General features: G+C 47.1%; 1 protein-coding gene across 1 annotated transcript in view; it reads left to right on the top strand.

Annotated features, from left to right (window-relative positions):
• The window catches only part of spg11 (SPG11 vesicle trafficking associated, spatacsin), an 89263-nt gene that overhangs the window by 13911 nt on the left and 55402 nt on the right, over window positions 1-19950 (top strand). Inside the window, 1 exon segment of the mRNA XM_080475706.1 lies at window positions 2501-2677. Within this exon segment, the coding sequence (XP_080331832.1) occupies window positions 2501-2677 (177 nt within the window).

Genomic DNA, 19950 nt, shown 5'->3' with positions numbered 1-19950 from the left:
ACATCAAAGAAGTGGGAGGGATTACTGTATCATCTGAACTATAAGTCACATGGTCAAAAAAAGTGCTGATAAAAAAAAGTGAAGTTTCACTCGTTTAATAGAAACCTTTATTTGTTAATGTTGTAACGGTTGACAGTCCTTGGGCAGCAGCTGGGTGCACTGTCTGAATCAATGTGTATGTGTAAGAATGTAAAATCCATCCATCCATCTTCCTTCCTGCTTAGTCTGTTTAGGGTTGCGGTGGCAGAATAGAGAGCAGAGAAGCTCAGGCATTCCTGTTCCCCGCCACTTCCTCCAGCTCTTCTGGGGTAACCCTGAGCTGCTCCCAGACTTAGCCAGAGATATAATCTCTTCAGTGAGTCCTGGGCCGAACTCGGTAGACCAGGGGAGGGAGGCGACCAGGGAGCATCCTAATCAGATGGCCGAACCACCTCAACTGGCTCCTCTCAATGTGGAGGTGTAGCGGCTCGACTTTGAGCCCCTCCTGAATGGCTGAGCTCCTCACTCTGTAAAAACTCTAGTCTGGATTATGAAATACGGTTCCAGTCAGAAGTGTAGACACACCTTCTCATTCATTGTTTTTTCTTTATTATCATGACTATTTATGTTGCATATTGTCGCTGAAGTCATCAGAATTATGAATGAACACACACTACCGCTCAATAGTTTGGGGTCACCCAGACAATTTTGTGTTTTCCATGAAAAGTCACACTTTTCTTTACCACACCTCCAGAGGGTGGAGGAGTATTTAGAGGAGAAGCAGGCAGCTGGTGTTCTATCTGGAATGGAGTGGCCAGCACCGTCACCACATCTAAACCCCATTGAGCTGCTGGGGGAGCAGCTTGACCGTATGGGACGCAGGAAGTGTCCGTCCAGCCAGTCCAACTTGTGGGAGGAGCTTCTAGAAGTGTCCGTCCAGCCAGTCCAACTTGTGGGAGGAGCTTCTCGAAGTGTCCGTCCAGCCAGTCCAACTTGTGGGAGGAGCTTCTCGAAGTGTCGGGTGACATTTCTCCAGATTACCTCAACAAATTAACAGCTGGAATGCCAAAGTACTGCAATGCTGGGATTACTGCAGACGGAGGATTCTTTGACCAAAGCAACGTTTGAAGTTTTTCATGGAAAACACGAAATTGTCTGGGTGACCCTAAACTTTTGAACGGTAGTGTGTAATTTAGAAGCAGTTTTCTATTGTGGTTTATTTCAGGCTTTTCATGGTGACATCATCGTAACTAACTCCACCTCCAGGTCTTGTATCACGTTCTGACCGCAGGCTGAGGTCTGCATGAGGCAGCAGGGGGCGCTCCGCTATGAGACGCTCCACAGAACTTCTTTATAATGAAGCCAGACTTCTGGTTCCTCAGGAACTACTAAACAAACTACAAACTACTGGAAATGAAAGTTGGAGTTTTTCAACCATAAAATAAGCCTTTTAATGTTGTTTCATATGAAAAAGAAGAAAAATAAGCTCCAAGCTCATTCACACGTTAGTTATTGTTTCTCGGGCCGCTCCGGACTAAAGCAAGACGGACGTGAAAAAACTATAGAGCGACGAAGAGACGTAATGTCTTCTGGCTCTTTGGTGCATCAGAGGTTCAGGTCAGACTAGATGGAGCGACCTGGACTAAACCCATGAATCCAGTCCGTCTCCTGGTTCCTGGAGGAGTGCTGTCAGTGCTTCATTGGTGAAATCTTCACGTTTTGGAGTGACGCGGTGACGTGGCTCTGCCCTGTCGGTGAGCTTCATGAAGATAGGTCACTTGGTTTTCACTTCACAGCTGAGCATTGTCAGGGTTTATTTGAGGAAGGGTTGGCCTTCTTAATGGGGCTGGAATCATTAGTTGTGTTGTGCAGAGGTCAGTTCACTATTCACCCTATTGGGCAACTGGTAAAATTCATGTTATGGCAAGAACCAACCAATCAGCTCAGAAAATAGATTTTCAGAGATTTTGAGTTACTCTGCACTGCAGATGGGTAAATTGCTTTTAAATTTCTAATCGGCATCAACGCGTCAATTTTGACAGCCCTAATGTGTAAAAATACTGCATTAGTGTAAAAACGTTTTTGTATGCATTTGTATTTTGAGTGTGTTTTGACATGTTTGGAACAAATTAATATTTTAAAAAGCCCAAGTGATTCTGATCTTTTTTCAGACTGAATGTCAGATACAGGTCTCTCTAAATTCTAAAAACTAAAAAAAGGTGACTTATAGTCCCAAAAATAAGGTACTTGAAAGGTACTTTTCTTGTTACAGTGTGTTATTTACAAGAAAGTGTTGACTCGTGATTTTTGTTTTTATAGAGCTTCCAAAGGTGGCATCACAAATGAGAACTTAACCAAAGCATCATTCGTATTTTATATTCTTTGTCCAACTCAATTTCATCAGCCTTTTTATGATTATCAGATCAGGTCATTGGCATGATTTAAGCTCCTTCACAAGTGTTTTCTTTCATATTTTGCACTCTGATTGCAGATTTGGAAATAGGTGATGTGTTTCTTGCAGGAAGTGGTCCATCAGTCCATCTGGACCAGTCAGATCCCCAGAGCCCAGGCTGTGCTGCGGAGGCGGAGCCGGCCCGAACAGCTCCTGACGGCTCTGAGGACTGAGGGTCTGCGACAGGTTTTCTGCTGCCTGCAGATCAGAGACCTGCAAACCGCCAACACGCTCCTCGCCAACATGGTGAGATCCCAGCATATTATTATTGTGGATTTATGTTTGTCACATGTACACTCGCTCGGTACTAAAAATCAGCCGTTTACATTAGAATATAATACAAACTTTATACAGAAAATATGCTTCACAATATAAAAAGGAGAAAAGAAATACATTCAAATGTAGTATCATCACTTTAATATTAAATAACGAAACTTTAAAGGTAGACTAAAACAAATTGAATAAAGAAGAATATGCAGCAAAATATCACAATAATGAGTCAAAATTAAAAAAAAAAAATCAAGTTTAAAATAAATAGAAATATAATGAAAACACAATAGAAATGTATAAAAAAGAGAAAATAATATGTAGACTAAGACATCAAATGTTAAGAGACCAAAACACACTGAGGACCAAATAAGGTTTTTAAGTTCCTTTTTTGAAGTGCTTGGTGAGTATAAACTGACAATTCAGCTTTTTGGAGTCATAAATCCAGAATCCAGAAAATTCAATAAAGCAGCAGCTGATTTTAGTGATTTTAGTTTAGTCAGACATGTATGAATACATTCATTCATAAATAGATTTCTAAATACCAACAGAATCAGGCTGCCAGTGGAGTGTAATGTTCTTTTAAATATTTCTTAAAGTTTTATTGTATTTTCAATATTTCTAACAAAACCTACAAACACGCATGTATCGACAGGATGTAAATAATGGAGTTAGAAAATAAAACAAAAATAAAAAAAAATAACAAAAACAAGGCAGAGAGGCATGTAAACAGGCAAGATATACGAATCAACACATCTGTTGACTAAAACAAACCCATTTTTCTGCTATAATATTATTTTCACACTTCTCCCCAACATCTTCTCACACGCCACTGTCTCCATCATTTGTGTTTTGGGGGATTGAGGCTCCTTCCAACACCTCAGAATGGTGCGTGCACATGTCATCAGGCCACTTTTTAATATTCCAAAAATGTGTTTGTTTAACTGTGGTTCCACAGTTCTGTCACCAAGGAGACAGAGTCTTGGTGACCTGCGAGGTTCACAATTCAACTGTAGCAGTTGAGCATGCCACCGTCGGGTTCCCCCACAGAGACGCGATCAGGCGTCTGGACCACTTCAGGACTGTATAGACCTGGAGGAGGCTGTCCACCTGACTGGACCACTTCAGGACTGTATAGACCTGGAGGAGGCTGTCCACCTGACTGGACCACTTCAGGACTGTATAGACCTGGAGGAGGCTGTCCACCTGACTGGACCACTTCAGGACTGTATAGACCTGGAGGAGGCTGTCCACCTGACTGGACCACTTCAGGACTGTATAGACCTGGAGGAGGCTGTCCACCTGACTGGACCACTTCAGGACTGTATAGACCTGGAGGAGGCTGTCCACCTGACTGGACCACTTCAGGACTGTATAGACCTGGAGGAGGCTGTCCACCTGACTGGACCACTTCAGGACTGTATAGACCTGGAGGAGGCTGTCCACCTGACTGGACCACTTCAGGACTGTATAGACCTGGAGGAGGCTGTCCACCTGACTGGACCACTTCAGGACTGTATAGACCTGGAGGAGGCTGTCCACCTGACTGGACCACTTCAGGACTGTATAGACCTGGAGGAGGCTGTCCACCTGACTGGACCACTTCAGGACTGTATAGACCTGGAGGAGGCTGTCCACCTGACTGGACCACTTCAGGACTGTATAGACCTGGAGGAGGCTGTCCACCTGACTGGACAGCTCCAAGAATGCGCATATCTGGGGTCATTTGTCCATCAGACTGGACATGTGCAGCATCTCTGCTGAGAGCTGCACCAGGTTTTACCCCAGTGTGGTTTGGCTCATTGTTCTGAGAGCCATAACCGGACTCATCTTCTGATGAACCCATCAGATGATGTGTCTATTTTAACTTCTCTCTCAGAAGTTTGGGTTTGTGACCCAGCAGGTTCCGTGTACGGAGCCTGATCGTCCCTGGCCTGGACCTCCTGTCGCAGGCGGGAGTTCTCCAGCTTCAGCTGGGCATTGTTAATCCTCAGCTGCGAACTGTAAAGTTGCAGCTGGGAGAGCTGCTCCTGGGTTTCCGCAGCTTGCAGCTTGGCCATGCGCTGGTAGAGCAGTGCACTGAGGCCTAACACATCCGGAATGGTGAGCTCTACCTGACCAACCGGGTTCCTCACAGAGCTTAACAGCTGCCTGATCTTTGCTTCACAGGTCTCTGAGCTGTAGCTGTTGAGGTTTCTTCTCTCCTCTGTGGAGAGACATAGGAGACCAGCGACCACAGTCTGCAGGGCTGGGTCATGTGGCTCCCGAGGAGTCTCTGCTCCGAGGACACAGTGTCTCTGACTACTCATGGTAGGAGTCTCTGCTCCGAGGACGCAGTGTCTCTGACTACTCATGGTAGGAGTCTCTGCTCCGAGGACGCAGTGTCTCTGACTACTCATGGTAGGAGTCTCTGCTCCGAGGACGCAGTGTCTCTGACTACTCATGGTAGGAGTCTCTGCTCCGAGCAGGCAGTGTCTCTGACTACTCATGGTAGGAGTCTCTGCTCCGAGCAGGCAGTGTCTCTGACTACTCATGGTAGGAGTCTCTGCTCCGAGGACGCAGTGTCTCTGACTACTCATGGTAGGAGTCTCTGCTCCGAGGACGCAGTGTCTCTGACTACTCATGGTAGGAGTCTCTGCTCCGAAGACGCAGTGTCTCTGACTACTCATGGTAGGAGTCTCTGCTCCGAGGACGCAGTGTCTCTGACTACTCATGGTAGGAGTCTCTGCTCCGAGGACGCAGTGTCTCTGACTACTCATGGTAGGAGTCTCTGCTCCGAGGACGCAGTGTCTCTGACTACTCATGGTAGGAGTCTCTGCTCCGAGCAGGCAGTGTCTCTGACTACTCATGGTAGGAGTCTCTGCTCCGAGGACGCAGTGTCTCTGACTACTCATGGTAGGAGTCTCTGCTCCGAGGACGCAGTGTCTCTGACTACTCATGGTAGGAGTCTCTGCTCCGAAGACGCAGTGTCTCTGACTACTCATGGTAGGAGTCTCTGCTCCGAGGACGCAGTGTCTCTGACTACTCATGGTAGGAGTCTCTGCTCCGAGGACGCAGTGTCTCTGACTACTCATGGTAGGAGTCTCTGCTCCGAGTACGAAGTGTCTCTGACTACTCATGGTAGGAGTCTCTGCTCCGAAGACGCAGTGTCTCTGACTACTCATGGTAGGAGTCTCTGCTCCGAGGACGCAGTGTCTCTGACTACTCATGGTAGGAGTCTCTGCTCCGAGTACGAAGTGTCTCTGACTACTCATGGTAGGAGTCTCTGCTCCGAAGACGCAGTGTCTCTGACTACTCATGGTAGGAGTCTCTGCTCCGAGGACGCAGTGTCTCTGACTACTCATGGTAGGAGTCTCTGCTCCGAGGACACAGTGTCTCTGACTACTCATGGTAGGAGTCTCTGCTCCGAGGACGCAGTGTCTCTGACTACTCATGGTAGGAGTCTCTGCTCCGAGGACGCAGTGTCTCTGACTACTCATGGTAGGAGTCTCTGCTCCGAGGACGCAGTGTCTCTGACTACTCATGGTAGGAGTCTCTGCTCCGAGCAGGCAGTGTCTCTGACTACTCATGGTAGGAGTCTCTGCTCCGAGCAGGCAGTGTCTCTGACTACTCATGGTAGGAGTCTCTGCTCCGAGGACGCAGTGTCTCTGACTACTCATGGTAGGAGTCTCTGCTCCGAGGACGCAGTGTCTCTGACTACTCATGGTAGGAGTCTCTGCTCCGAAGACGCAGTGTCTCTGACTACTCATGGTAGGAGTCTCTGCTCCGAGGACGCAATGTCTCTGACTACTCATGGTAGGAGTCTCTGCTCCGAGGACGCAGTGTCTCTGACTACTCATGGTAGGAGTCTCTGCTCCGAGGACGCAGTGTCTCTGACTACTCATGGTAGGAGTCTCTGCTCCGAGGACGCAGTGTCTCTGACTACTCATGGTAGGAGTCTCTGCTCCGAGGACGCAGTGTCTCTGACTACTCATGGTAGGAGTCTCTGCTCCGAGGACGCAGTGTCTCTGACTACTCATGGTAGGAGTCTCTGCTCCGAGGACGCAGTGTCTCTGACTACTCATGGTAGGAGTCTCTGCTCCGAGGACGCAGTGTCTCTGACTACTCATGGTAGGAGTCTCTGCTCCGAGGACGCAGTGTCTCTGACTACTCATGGTAGGAGTCTCTGCTCCGAGGACGCAGTGTCTCTGACTACTCATGGTAGGAGTCTCTGCTCCGAGCAGGCAGTGTCTCTGACTACTCATGGTAGGAGTCTCTGCTCCGAGGACGCAGTGTCTCTGACTACTCATGGTAGGAGTCTCTGCTCCGAAGACGCAGTGTCTCTGACTACTCATGGTAGGAGTCTCTGCTCCGAGGACGCAGTGTCTCTGACTACTCATGGTAGGAGTCTCTGCTCCGAGGACGCAGTGTCTCTGACTACTCATGGTAGGAGTCTCTGCTCCGAGTACGAAGTGTCTCTGACTACTCATGGTAGGAGTCTCTGCTCCGAAGACGCAGTGTCTCTGACTACTCATGGTAGGAGTCTCTGCTCCGAGGACGCAGTGTCTCTGACTACTCATGGTAGGAGTCTCTGCTCCGAGTACGAAGTGTCTCTGACTACTCATGGTAGGAGTCTCTGCTCCGAAGACGCAGTGTCTCTGACTACTCATGGTAGGAGTCTCTGCTCCGAGGACGCAGTGTCTCTGACTACTCATGGTAGGAGTCTCTGCTCCGAGGACACAGTGTCTCTGACTACTCATGGTAGGAGTCTCTGCTCCGAGGACGCAGTGTCTCTGACTACTCATGGTAGGAGTCTCTGCTCCGAGGACGCAGTGTCTCTGACTACTCATGGTAGGAGTCTCTGCTCCGAGGACGCAGTGTCTCTGACTACTCATGGTAGGAGTCTCTGCTCCGAGGACGCAGTGTCTCTGACTACTCATGGTAGGAGTCTCTGCTCCGAGGACGCAGTGTCTCTGACTACTCATGGTAGGAGTCTCTGCTCCGAAGACGCAGTGTCTCTGACTACTCATGGTAGGAGTCTCTGCTCCGAGGACGCAGTGTCTCTGACTACTCATGGTAGGAGTCTCTGCTCCGAGGACGCAGTGTCTCTGACTACTCATGGTAGGAGTCTCTGCTCCGAGGACGCAGTGTCTCTGACTACTCATGGTAGGAGTCTCTGCTCCGAGGACGCAGTGTCTCTGACTACTCATGGTAGGAGTCTCTGCTCCGAGCAGGCAGTGTCTCTGACTACTCATGGTAGGAGTCTCTGCTCCGAGGACGCAGTGTCTCTGACTACTCATGGTAGGAGTCTCTGCTCCGAAGACGCAGTGTCTCTGACTACTCATGGTAGGAGTCTCTGCTCCGAAGACGCAGTGTCTCTGACTACTCATGGTAGGAGTCTCTGCTCCGAGGACGCAGTGTCTCTGACTACTCATGGTAGGAGTCTCTGCTCCGAGGACGCAGTGTCTCTGACTACTCATGGTAGGAGTCTCTGCTCCGAGTACGAAGTGTCTCTGACTACTCATGGTAGGAGTCTCTGCTCCGAAGACGCAGTGTCTCTGACTACTCATGGTAGGAGTCTCTGCTCCGAGGACGCAGTGTCTCTGACTACTCATGGTAGGAGTCTCTGCTCCGAGTACGCAGTGTCTCTGACTACTCATGGTAGGAGTCTCTGCTCCGAAGACGCAGTGTCTCTGACTACTCATGGTAGGAGTCTCTGCTCCGAGGACGCAGTGTCTCTGACTACTCATGGTAGGAGTCTCTGCTCCGAGGACGCAGTGTCTCTGACTACTCATGGTAGGAGTCTCTGCTCCGAGTACGCAGTGTCTCTGACTACTCATGGTAGGAGTCTCTGCTCCGAGGACGCAGTGTCTCTGACTACTCATGGTAGGAGTCTCTGCTCCGAGGACGCAGTGTCTCTGACTACTCATGGTAGGAGTCTCTGCTCCGAGGACGCAGTGTCTCTGACTACTCATGGTAGGACTCTCTGCTCCGAGGGCGCAGTGTCTCTGACTACTCATGGTAGTAGTCTCTGCTCCGAGGACGCAGTGTCTCTGACTACTCATGGTAGGAGTCTCTGCTCCGAGCAGGCAGTGTCTCTGACTACTCATGGTAGGAGTCTCTGCTCCGAGGACGCAGTGTCTCTGACTACTCATGGTAGGAGTCTCTGCTCCGAGGACGCAGTGTCTCTGACTACTCATGGTAGGAGTCTCTGCTCCGAGGACGCAGTGTCTCTGACTACTCATGGTAGGAGTCTCTGCTCCGAGGACGCAGTGTCTCTGACTACTCATGGTAGGAGTCTCTGCTCCGAGGACGCAGTGTCTCTGACTACTCATGGTAGGAGTCTCTGCTCCGAGCAGGCAGTGTCTCTGACTACTCATGGTAGGAGTCTCTGCTCCGAGCAGGCAGTGTCTCTGACTACTCATGGTAGGAGTCTCTGCTCCGAAGACGCAGTGTCTCTGACTACTCATGGTAGGAGTCTCTGCTCCGAGGACGCAGTGTCTCTGACTACTCATGGTAGGAGTCTCTGCTCCGAGTACGCAGTGTCTCTGACTACTCATGGTAGGAGTCTCTGCTCCGAGGACGCAGTGTCTCTGACTACTCATGGTAGGAGTCTCTGCTCCGAGGACGCAGTGTCTCTGACTACTCATGGTAGGAGTCTCTGCTCCGAGGACGCAGTGTCTCTGACTACTCATGGTAGGAGTCTCTGCTCCGAGCAGGCAGTGTCTCTGACTACTCATGGTAGGAGTCTCTGCTCCGAGGACGCAGTGTCTCTGACTACTCATGGTAGGAGTCTCTGCTCCGAGGACGCAGTGTCTCTGACTACTCATGGTAGGAGTCTCTGCTCCGAGCACGCAGTGTCTCTGACTACTCATGGTAGGAGTCTCTGCTCCGAGGACGCAGTGTCTCTGACTACTCATGGTAGGAGTCTCTGCTCCGAGGACGCAGTGTCTCTGACTACTCATGGTAGGAGTCTCTGCTCCGAGGACGCAGTGTCTCTGACGACTCATGGTAGGAGTCTCTGCTCCGAGGACGCAGTGTCTCTGACGACTCATGGTAGGAGTCTCTGCTCCGAGGACGCAGTGTCTCTGACGACTCATGGTAGGAGTCTCTGCTCCGAGGACGCAGTGTCTCTGACGACTCATGGTAGGAGTCTCTGCTCCGAGGACGCAGTGTCTCTGACGACTCATGGTAGGAGTCTTGCCAAAATGCCAAACTGTTGTTAATGCACAGGTGATAGTTACACCTTTGGCTTGCAACTCTATAGGATGCTGCTGGTGCACAGGTGAGAGCTGAACCTGTGACTTACACACCTATAGTCTATGCTGATTGCTCTAACTGTAACCTCTCAAGTTAACAGGGGGTTTTTAGCACCTTGGGTGAGCAATAGCTGTGTTGGTGTACTTTTCTCTACGCCAGAAACAAGAAAAGCATGGAAATGCAAGAAAAGGGCTCTAACCACTTCACAAACACAAGCGACTTTGTTTAGCAGTGCTGTAACGTGTTCTTCGAAAACTAAGTTCTGCCAGAAACAAAGTTATTGATTGGACAACTAAAAAGACAATTCTGGATAAATTATGCAGCTATTGTGACAATACTGGTTTTAAAACAGCCTCACACGGGGCACCATTATGTTGGGATTTATGGTTGGTTATTAGCATTAAATTTCTGTAAGTAATAGATTACTGAAAGTAATAAATCACTGGAAGTAATTTATGATAAATTGAAATTATTAATGGAAGTAAACGGTCATTGTGTGTGCGTGAGCGTTGAGGGTGAATGGGTGTAATGACCCCGAACGTCCACCAGGTGGAGGCAGACGTTGGCGGGTCAGTGTGGTGACCGTGACGACCACTAGGGGCGTGCGGCGGCGCACAGTGGGAGAGCGCAATGACTTGATGCGTCCACCAGTTGTTCCTGGTGTTTCTCCTCTGTCAGAGAACTGCTGGGAGGAGTTCAATGGAATCTTAAGCCCAACATGTACCTCCTGCCAAACTCTTTTTAAATGCTCTAGAATAGGATGGGTCATTTTATGTCCTCCATTTTTAACTGTTTGTGAAAGAAGCCCAATAGGTTTAAAGGTGGAGGTGAGCTGCTGCTCTATCAGGACCCAGTCCAGGTCATCACCAGCTTCATCCCAGTGTCTTGTAAGCTTGGACATCTCAAAGGCAGCGCTGTAATATTTTATGTTTGGCAATGATAGACCCCCTCTTTGTTTGGGCTCACATAATTTGTCCAAATGAATTTGAGGTTTTCCCCATCATCATTTTATCATATCTCACTAATAATTGTTCTGGAATGGATATCATCTCGGATAGATAATTTATTTGTAGCTTTTATTTTATTTAATACCCTTTCTATGTTAGTTGTCATCATTTTACTTATGTCTGGATCTAATTATATACCTAAACATTTCATCCCCCTTTGGTCGCCATTTGATAATAAAAGTAGATAGCTGATCATGTGAGCAACTGTTGGACACTGGCATGACTTATGATTTGTGCCAACTGATGCAGTAACCAGATACTTTAGAATATGCTTCAATAGTTTTTAGTAGAGCTGGCAGGATCCCGACTCGGTACTAAAATATCGTCTGCATAAAGAAATCATTTTTGTTCTCTGCCACCTCCAATGAACCCTTTCATTTTTCACTCTGCTCTAATCAATGTGACCGATGGTTCCAAAAAAATAGTGAGTAATAATGGGCTTAAACTGCACCTCTGTCTGGTTGACCTGGTTCTAATAAAAAATTGAGACATCATCCCGTTGGTAAAGACTGCTGCTTTAGGGTTAGAATATAAGACTTTTATCCATCTTCGGAGTATTCATTACTGCAGAGTATTTCTTTTTCCAATATTTGTACTTTTTCCTTATTTTCCTTTTTCTTCCATGAACTGTGAGTTCTACATTTCCCCCTGATGAACGCTTTGAGTGCCTCCCAGACAGCAGATGATCTTTCTGTTGATCCTCTATCAATGTCTAGAAATACCCTCATATCCTCACTGAGTTTTGTAGCAAATTGTTCATCATTCAATAAACTTGTATTTAGTCTCCACCTTCCACCATTACCTTTAGCAGAGTGTAGATTTATATGCAATTCAACCAGTGCATGGTCAGTTATTGCTATAACACCTATATTACAGTCAACTGCCATGAATCCGAGAATAGGAACTATGAGAGTGAGAAAAAAACGTATATTGTCATTCTTTGGAATGTATAAGTCTCCAAGTATGTGTGAAACCCAGCTCCTCCTTTAACGAGGTTATAGCTGCTCTTTCTCCGGAGGAAGGGTCTATTCTGAATTTACTGCCGTCCAAAAGATCGTCGGAAGTTTGATTGAAATCTCCACCCATAATAATTTGACCACCTTTATCCCCCAATATATTGTTGACCTCATTAAAAAAGGATGCGTTTTCCACGTTTAGTGTATACATATTGCGAAGTACTACTTTAAGTCCATTAATGAATGCTTCCACCACTACGATCTGTCCATGAGAATCTTTAAATTGATTCAATACAGAAAAATGTAGTTTTTTGTTGCCGAGGATAAAAACCCCATAGCTCTCGCTTGACACTGAATAATGAGACATGACCGACCGTATCACTTAAAATGTGCTTCTTGAATATATGCAATATCTGTGTTTTTAGATTAAGATAAGTGAGTATTTTTTTGCGTTTGATCGAAGTGCTACAGCCATTAATATTCCATGTCACTATATTGATATGTCTGCTACTCATTACCTCCAAAGAGTGTATAACTTAGCCTCTTTTTACCCTTGTTCATGACGTTGTCTCTCATTATAGCCTCACATATTGATGCCTTTCTCCTGCCATCATAGAAAATAGAATAAAAACACCTCCAAAAAGAACCCAGAACAGGGACGTGTAAAAGACTAAAAAATGATTACTGAAAAAACACTGCTTTTAAAAAGAACATAACAGTGTAATAAGCCTCAGGGTTAAAGTGATTCCGGTCCATGTAGGTCCTATAGACCAGTGGTCCCCAACCCCCGGGCCGCGGACCGGTACCGGTCCGTGATGATAATAAGGTTGGGGACCACTGCTATAGACGGCTCCTGCTGCTCCTCACCGTCCGGTTGCAGCAGCGCCCCAGAGTCTCCACCTTCGCCGTGCCTTTAAAATATAGTTGCACTCTCCCTCATATTCGTGTTACAGTCATTCGGTATCCGTGTTCCAAATGTTCTCCTGAAAAAAGACCTCAGCCTCCTTTGGGTCTGAAGCTCAGTCTCTTCCATGTGAACCTCAGGACTGCTGGGTGTGCCAGGGTGTTCTACCTGATGATCCCACAGGGCTTTCATTACCGGGGAGAACCGTCCTCATAGACAGAAAGAGTGCAGTCCTCCCACCGTATCCCTCTCTTTTTTCACAGCTTTCCACAGCTGGGCCGTGTGGCGTAGAAATGTCACCAGTATCGCTGGCGGAGAGCGACTGTTTTCCGGCCGTGGCCCTCCGCCTCTATGGCTCTGCTCGATCTCGTATTCGTCTCCCTGTAGTCCCAATCCTTCCTGATGTAGTCATTCATTGCATTCCCTGTTACTTTTCCTTCTTTGAGTCCAATCAGCTTGATGTCTTTACGTTTTCCTGTTTTCCTGGTCCAGCGCCATAGTAGCTCGTCTTTCTGCTTTAGCACTTTGTGCTCATGAACCATGCTAGCGTTGCTATCTTCCACATCAGAGATGCGACTTTCCGCCTCTTCGAGTCGAGTTTGGCGAGTACTCACTGTGTTTTTGAGCTTGGTTGTGTCCGATTTAATTGTCGACACGTCACTCGTCACCTGGTTCAGTGTCACGTTCATTTTGGTGATTTTCGCGAGGACTTCCATGTTACTGCTGCGGTTAGCTTAACTGCTAGTGGGGCTAGCCTCCATGGTAGCTGACGTCTTCAGCGGAGTTTGCACGCTCCTTTTCCGCAAAGTGTTTCGTTTCATATTGTGTTGGTGCTTTTCTTGAGGGGATTTTCAACATAGAACGATCTAATACATAGACTTACAGTAGTAGACCTCTACTAGATTGTAGACATACTCTTCTAGATCGTTTACAATACGGTGTAGACTGGAGGCTCTACACATACAGAAACGATCTACCAGCATATGTCTACGTTGTCAGCTTGTTGAAGCAGACATTCACACACGGGACAGATTGACGGCAGAGTTCATTTATTAAAAGTTCCTCATTAGTTATCTGACGGGACATTTCTTCACCAAATGGAGGGAGGGAGGGAGAGAGGGGGAGAGGGAGGGGGAGGGAGGGAGGGAGGGAGGGAGGGGGAGAGAGAGAGGGAGGGAGGGAGGGAGAGAGAGAGAGGACGACACAATTTTTCCAACAGCCAAGCCGGTCTTCTGGAAGAACATTGACAACTCGTTAAAAAGGATTTCCCTGGTGGTGTGACCGGAGAGAGCAAGCAAACAGAGCAGCTCCTCTAAAGACTTCCCATCCAAACATCTGACAAACACGGACAACTGTTCCAGATCACTTTGGTCACAGGACGTGTTGAGGGCCAGTCATATGGATTCTGTGTTCTTTAAATCCCTGATGACGGTTGAAAAGCACTCTTCTGCTAAAACCTCCACTCTTCTTGTCGCCATATTTTCCGACAGCGACACCTGCTTTAACAGCTCCACAACTGTTTTCCTGTTTTTCTCATCTTGATTTAAAACTTCACCCAACATGTCAATAGCGCACTGCTTAATTAACTTGGCATCAGCAAACGGCTTTTTAGCTTTGGCAAGGTTCCAAGAAACAAGTAATGATGCTGCTGTGGATTGACATATCATAGACACGGCGTGCTTGTACGACGTGATCATATTTAAAATGTTTCTTTTTTCGGCTGTCGGATTTTGGAGGGTAGTTGGCATTAAAGCTGCCGGCATGCAGAGAGTTGAAGTGCTGCTTGAGATTATCCACCTTGCTGGCAGTTAGAGTCTGCGTGCATATTAAGCATTTCGTATGGTCCGGTAAGATGAAACTAAACTGTTCAGTCCAGTCAGACGGTTTTCCAAATCGACTTTGCGCTTTTTGATGTCATGTTTGTTTTTGTTTATTTTTAAGACTTACTGATGACGGGTGGTTTCGTGGATCATAAAATTGAAATCCGTGGACGTCTGAGCAGAGCATGCATTGATGTAATTACATGGTGTGGGATGAGGTCAAAACAAAGTACAGCAGCGCTTTTTTTTTTTCATCACAGAATGCACTTTGTTTCATTCAATTTAATTTTATTTGTAAAGCTCTAAATCACATCAACCAACATCTCAGAACCTCTTACAATGATAGAGAACAACAGAACCCAACTAAACCTTCCAGAACCTCTTACAATGATAGAGAACAACAGAACCCAACTAAACCTTCCAGAACCTCTTACAATGATAGAGAACAACAGAACCCAACTAAACCTTCCAGAGCAGCAGATGGAACAAGCAACAGTGGAAACCAGGAAGAACTCCCTCTCAGGAAGAACAGTTCATAAGAAGTCCCTCTTCAGGAAGAAAGGGGGCGGAGCCTAGACTCTGGAAGGGGGGGGGGGGCATCCGCCTTGACCGGTTGGGGGGAGAAGTACATGGGATAGGACAGGGAGAGAGAGGAATAGAAGAGGGAGAGAGAGAGGAATAGAAGAGAGAGAGAGAGAGAGAGAGAGAGAGAGAGGAATAGAAGAGAGAGAGAGAGGCAGACAGGCCAGAGAAGTACAAATACTAAGAAAAGTCTCTGATGAGCGTTGGTCTGATGATGAACCAATCTCAGTCTGGAGTTTAAGGGCCGTCCCGGTGCTGCGGGGGGGTCCTGGTGCTGTGGGGGGGTCCTGGTGCTGTGGGGGGGGGTCCCGGTGCTGTGGTGGGGTCCCGGTGCTGTGGGGGGGTCCCGGTGCTGTGGTGGGGTCCCGGTGCTGTGGGGGGGTCCCGGTGCTGTGGGGGGGTCCCGGTGCTGTGGGGGGGTCCTGGTGCTGTGGGGGGGGGGTCCCGGTGCTGTGGTGGGGTCCCGGTGCTGTGGGGGGGTCCCGGTGCTGTGGGGGGTCGGGTAGTAGGACCGTGGTAACTCCACTCTGGGAGTCTTGGGTCTGATCCCCTGGATCCTGCTCCCCTCCTGTCAGGATCTGGTGGCTCCAGTAATGTTGTTACACAGAGAGAAAGAAAGAAAGACAAGAAACAGAAGCTCCAAATGTAGAGTTCCTCCCTTTAACGGGAGAGAGGAAATCCCCTCAGCAGTCTAGGCCTAGAGCAGCTCTACTTAGTGCTCCTATTTTATTCCTAATGAGAAGCTCTATCAAAGAGGAAGCTTTTTAGTCTCCTCTTAAATAAACTAATGGTGTGGGCCCTTCGGACCGAGGCTGCTAGTTGATTCCAGAGTAAAGGAGCCATATGGCTGAAACTCCTGCCTCCTCTTTTACTTTGAAGGACTTTAGGGATTACCAACAGTCCTGCATCCTCAGAGCCAAGGGCTCGTGGAGGGTGAGACACTTCTAGAAGTTTCTCCATATAGGACGGAGCCTGGTGATGAAGAGTTTTAGATGTGATCAGAAGGATGTTGAATTCTATTCTAGATTTGATGTGAAGCCAGTGTAAGGATGCTAAGACTGGGGAGATGTGCTCTCTTCTTCCAGTTCTGGTTAGTAAACCTGCAGCAGCGTTCTGCTCTAGCTGGAAGATCCTAACAGAGGAGTTTGGACATCCTGACATTAGGGAGTTACAATCATCTCATCTTGAAGTCACAAAGGCAGGAAGCATTTGTTCTGCATCTTTGAAGGACAAGAAGTTTCTCATTTTTGCAATATCCCTTAGATGAAAGAAGGCTGTCCTGGAGACATGTTTAACATGGGACATAAAGGACAGATCCTGATCAGAAATAACACCCAGGTTCCTAATATCACTGTTAGAGGTTAAGGTAATATTATCTAAGGTAATCAGACTATCTGAAAAGTAATCCCTGAGCTTTTTAGGACCTAGGATTAGAACCTCAGTCTTGGATGTGTTGAGCATTAAGAAGTTGATAGACATCCAGGACTTAACGTCCCTGAGGCAGGACTCTAGTTTAACAAGTTGGTCGGCCTGATTGGCTTTAACTGATAAATATAGCTGAGTATCATCTGCATAACAATGAAAGTTAATGTTGTGTTTCCTAATAATATTTCCGAGTGGTAACATCTAGAGATTAAACAATATGGGTCCGAGGACGGAGCCTTGTGGTACTCCACACAGGACCCCTTCATGTATTGAAGATTTGTTATTTACATGAACAAATTGAAAGCGGTCAGATAAATATGATTTAAACCAGTTTAAGGCTAAGTTTTTAATGCCGACGGCATCTTCTAATCTCCTTAAGAGTATATTATGATGGACAGTATCAAATGCAGTACTAAGGTCCAGAAGAAGTAAAGCAGATAGAAGAGCTCTATCTGAGGCCATTAGAAGGTCATTAGTAACTTTTAGCAGAGCAGTCTCTGTACTGTGGTTCATTCTGAAGCTGGACTGAAGGTCCTCTAACAGATTATTCTCCTGCAGATAATCCTGGAGTTGTTTAGCCACTACTTGCTCCAGAACCTTTGACAGGAAAGGAAGGTTGGAGATGGGCCTGTAGTTTGAGAGAAGGCTTGTGTCTAAGTTTGGCTTCTTAATGAGAGGTTTAATAACTGCTAGTTTAAAGGATTGGGGCACATAGCCTATTGATAGAGACTGGTTAATAATTGCCAGTATAGAATTATTGATTAGTGGCAGTGCCTCTTTCAGAATTCTAGTAGGAATTGGGTCCAACAGGCTAGTAGTTGGTTTAGCAGAAGAAATAAGGGAGTTTAGTTGGACTAGTTGTATTTGCTGAAAGCATTCCAGATGACTGTTAGGTTTAACCAGTTCCTCTGTTATGGGGCTAACGGACGGTAGGGTTTGATGGATGTTATCCCTAAGCCTTGTCATTTTATTTTGAAAGAACTTCATGAAGTCCTCACTACATATATTGATAGGAATGGTGGGCTCAACGCTATTTTGGTTCTTGGTCAGTTTGGCTCCAGTACTGAAAAGAAAGCGAGGGTTGTTTTTGTTTTCCTCTATTAAGGATGAGTAGTAATTAGTTCTACTTCTACTCAGAGCTTTCTTATAAGTTTTGAAGCTATCCTTCCAGGCTATATAATCTAGCTCTGTTTTTGTTGAACGCCAAGTTCTTTCTAATCTGCGGGAGCGTTGTTTAAGCTGGCGGGTTGATGAGTTAAACCATGGGGAGGACTTTTCCTGTTTTTTCAGTTTCATTTTTTGAGGAGCTATGTCGTCTAGCGTTGTTTTTAGCATATCTGTCAGACTGTTTGTTAGGTATTCAATGTCTGAGCTAGCAACAGTATACGGGTCAGGAAGATCCACTACTGATTCTATAGCAGAGGGAATTCTTTCCTTGAATTTAGTTACTATGTTATCAGAGAGAGACCTGGTTAACACGGCTTTAACCGGAGGGTTATAACTATTTAGAACAAAGTCAAAGGTTATTAAGAAGTGATCTGACAGGAAATCATAGTGAGGAGAGATGGTCAGATGCTCTATATTCAAACCATAAGTTAGAATAAGGTCTAGGGTGTGGAGATGTTTATGGGTAGGCCCGTCTACTACCTGAGAGAAACCTAGAGAGTCAAGTGTAGATCTAAAGCTGCACTGAAACTATCATTTTCTAGGTCAACATGAACATTGAAGTCTCCTACCATGATAACCTTATCTTTAGTCAGGGCTACATCTGACAACAATTCAGAGAATTCAGTTAGAAAAGTTGAAGAAGGTCCAGGAGGACGAGAAATGATTACAGATTCTACAGAATTTACTATTTTATTTGACGGGTGTGGCATGGTCATGCTCAGACTCTCAAAAGAACTAAAGTTGGGTTTTGGGTTAATATTAATTAGTAAGTGAGAGTTCTAGATGGCTGCCTCCACCCTCCTCCACCACCTCCACCAGCTATTTGAGTGTTAGTATGACTTGGAGGGGAGGCTTCATTTAGACTAACATACTCATCTTTACGTAGCAGGTTTCTGTTCATCCAAAGAGATCAATGTTGTGTTCACTTATCAGATCATTGACTAGAAGAGCTTTGGATGATAAAGATCTCATGTTTAGGAAACCACATCTCATTTGTTTGTCTTGATTTTGTCTAGTTTCACACTTGATACGGATGAAGTTTTTGTAGTCATTAGAAGTAGTTTTCCTAGGTTTAGATAGTTTTATACTTGTGGTGGTCCGAGGGATAGACACAGTCTCTATGGGATGTTTAACTAAGTTAGCTATGGTTGGTGACTGCCCAGAGGGAAACTCAGAGAGGCGTGTAGGACTGCCACTCTGTTGCCTGGTCCCCACTCTGCTACGTCAGGATGGAGGAGCTAAGCTTTTAACTCTGTTTCTAGATAAGAGGTACGCTCCATCCAACGTGGGATGGATGCCGTCCCTCCTGATGAGACCAGGCTTGCCCCAGAAGGACTTCCAATTATTAATGAAGCCTACCGAGTTACTGGGACACCACCCTGACAGCCAGCGGTTAAAAGATGAGGCTAAACATCTGGTCCCTGATGAGGTTTGGGAGGGGGGGGGCAGAGAAAACTACTTCGTCTGAAATGGTCCGCGCGTATGTGCACACTGACTCTACGTTAGCTTTGAGGACCTCAGACTTCTTCAGGCGAACGTCGTTTCCACCGCAGTGGATTATAATCCCTTTAAATCTCCGTTTATTCTTGGTCATTAGCTTTAGCTGGGACTCAATGTCGCCTGCTCTGGCCCCAGGCAGGCAGCTAACTGTGGCCGCTGGTTGTCCTGGGTTAACGTGTCTCACTATAGAGGAGCCAATAACCAGCGTGTCCTTCTCAACCAGCGTGCTGCTGAGTGGGGCAAACATATTGGAGACACTGACGGAGGCCTGCGGGGTGTAGCGGGGGTGTCCGGTAGACTTCTTGCTGCTACGTTTACCCCTGGCAGTCACCCAACCGCCCTGTTCCCCCGGCTGCTCGGGGGCCACTGAGGGGGGGTTAAAGTTAGCAGCTACCTGCGCTGCTAAGCTAGAACGCTCCCCTCCAGCTAAACCTGGCGGGGGGCTACTAGCTACAGGGCTAGCCCTAAGCTGGACAGAGAGGAGACGTTCCTCAAGCTGACTCAGCCTCGCCTCAAGTGCTACAATAAAGCTCCAGGTCACAGGTCCCTGTGTCAGTAACTGAGGTGGAGGTGGAGCTAAACATCTGACATTTGGAGGAGAGGAGGGGGAAGCCATGACGAGACAGGAGCTAATAGGAGCTAAAACAGAGAG

This window comes from Lipophrys pholis, assembly GCF_963383615.2.
Source record: "Lipophrys pholis genome assembly, chromosome: 11".
Classification (NCBI taxonomy): domain Eukaryota; kingdom Metazoa; phylum Chordata; class Actinopteri; order Blenniiformes; family Blenniidae; genus Lipophrys; species Lipophrys pholis.
The sequence above is the reverse complement of the archived record's forward strand: the minus strand, read 5'-3'. Positions and strand labels throughout refer to the sequence as shown.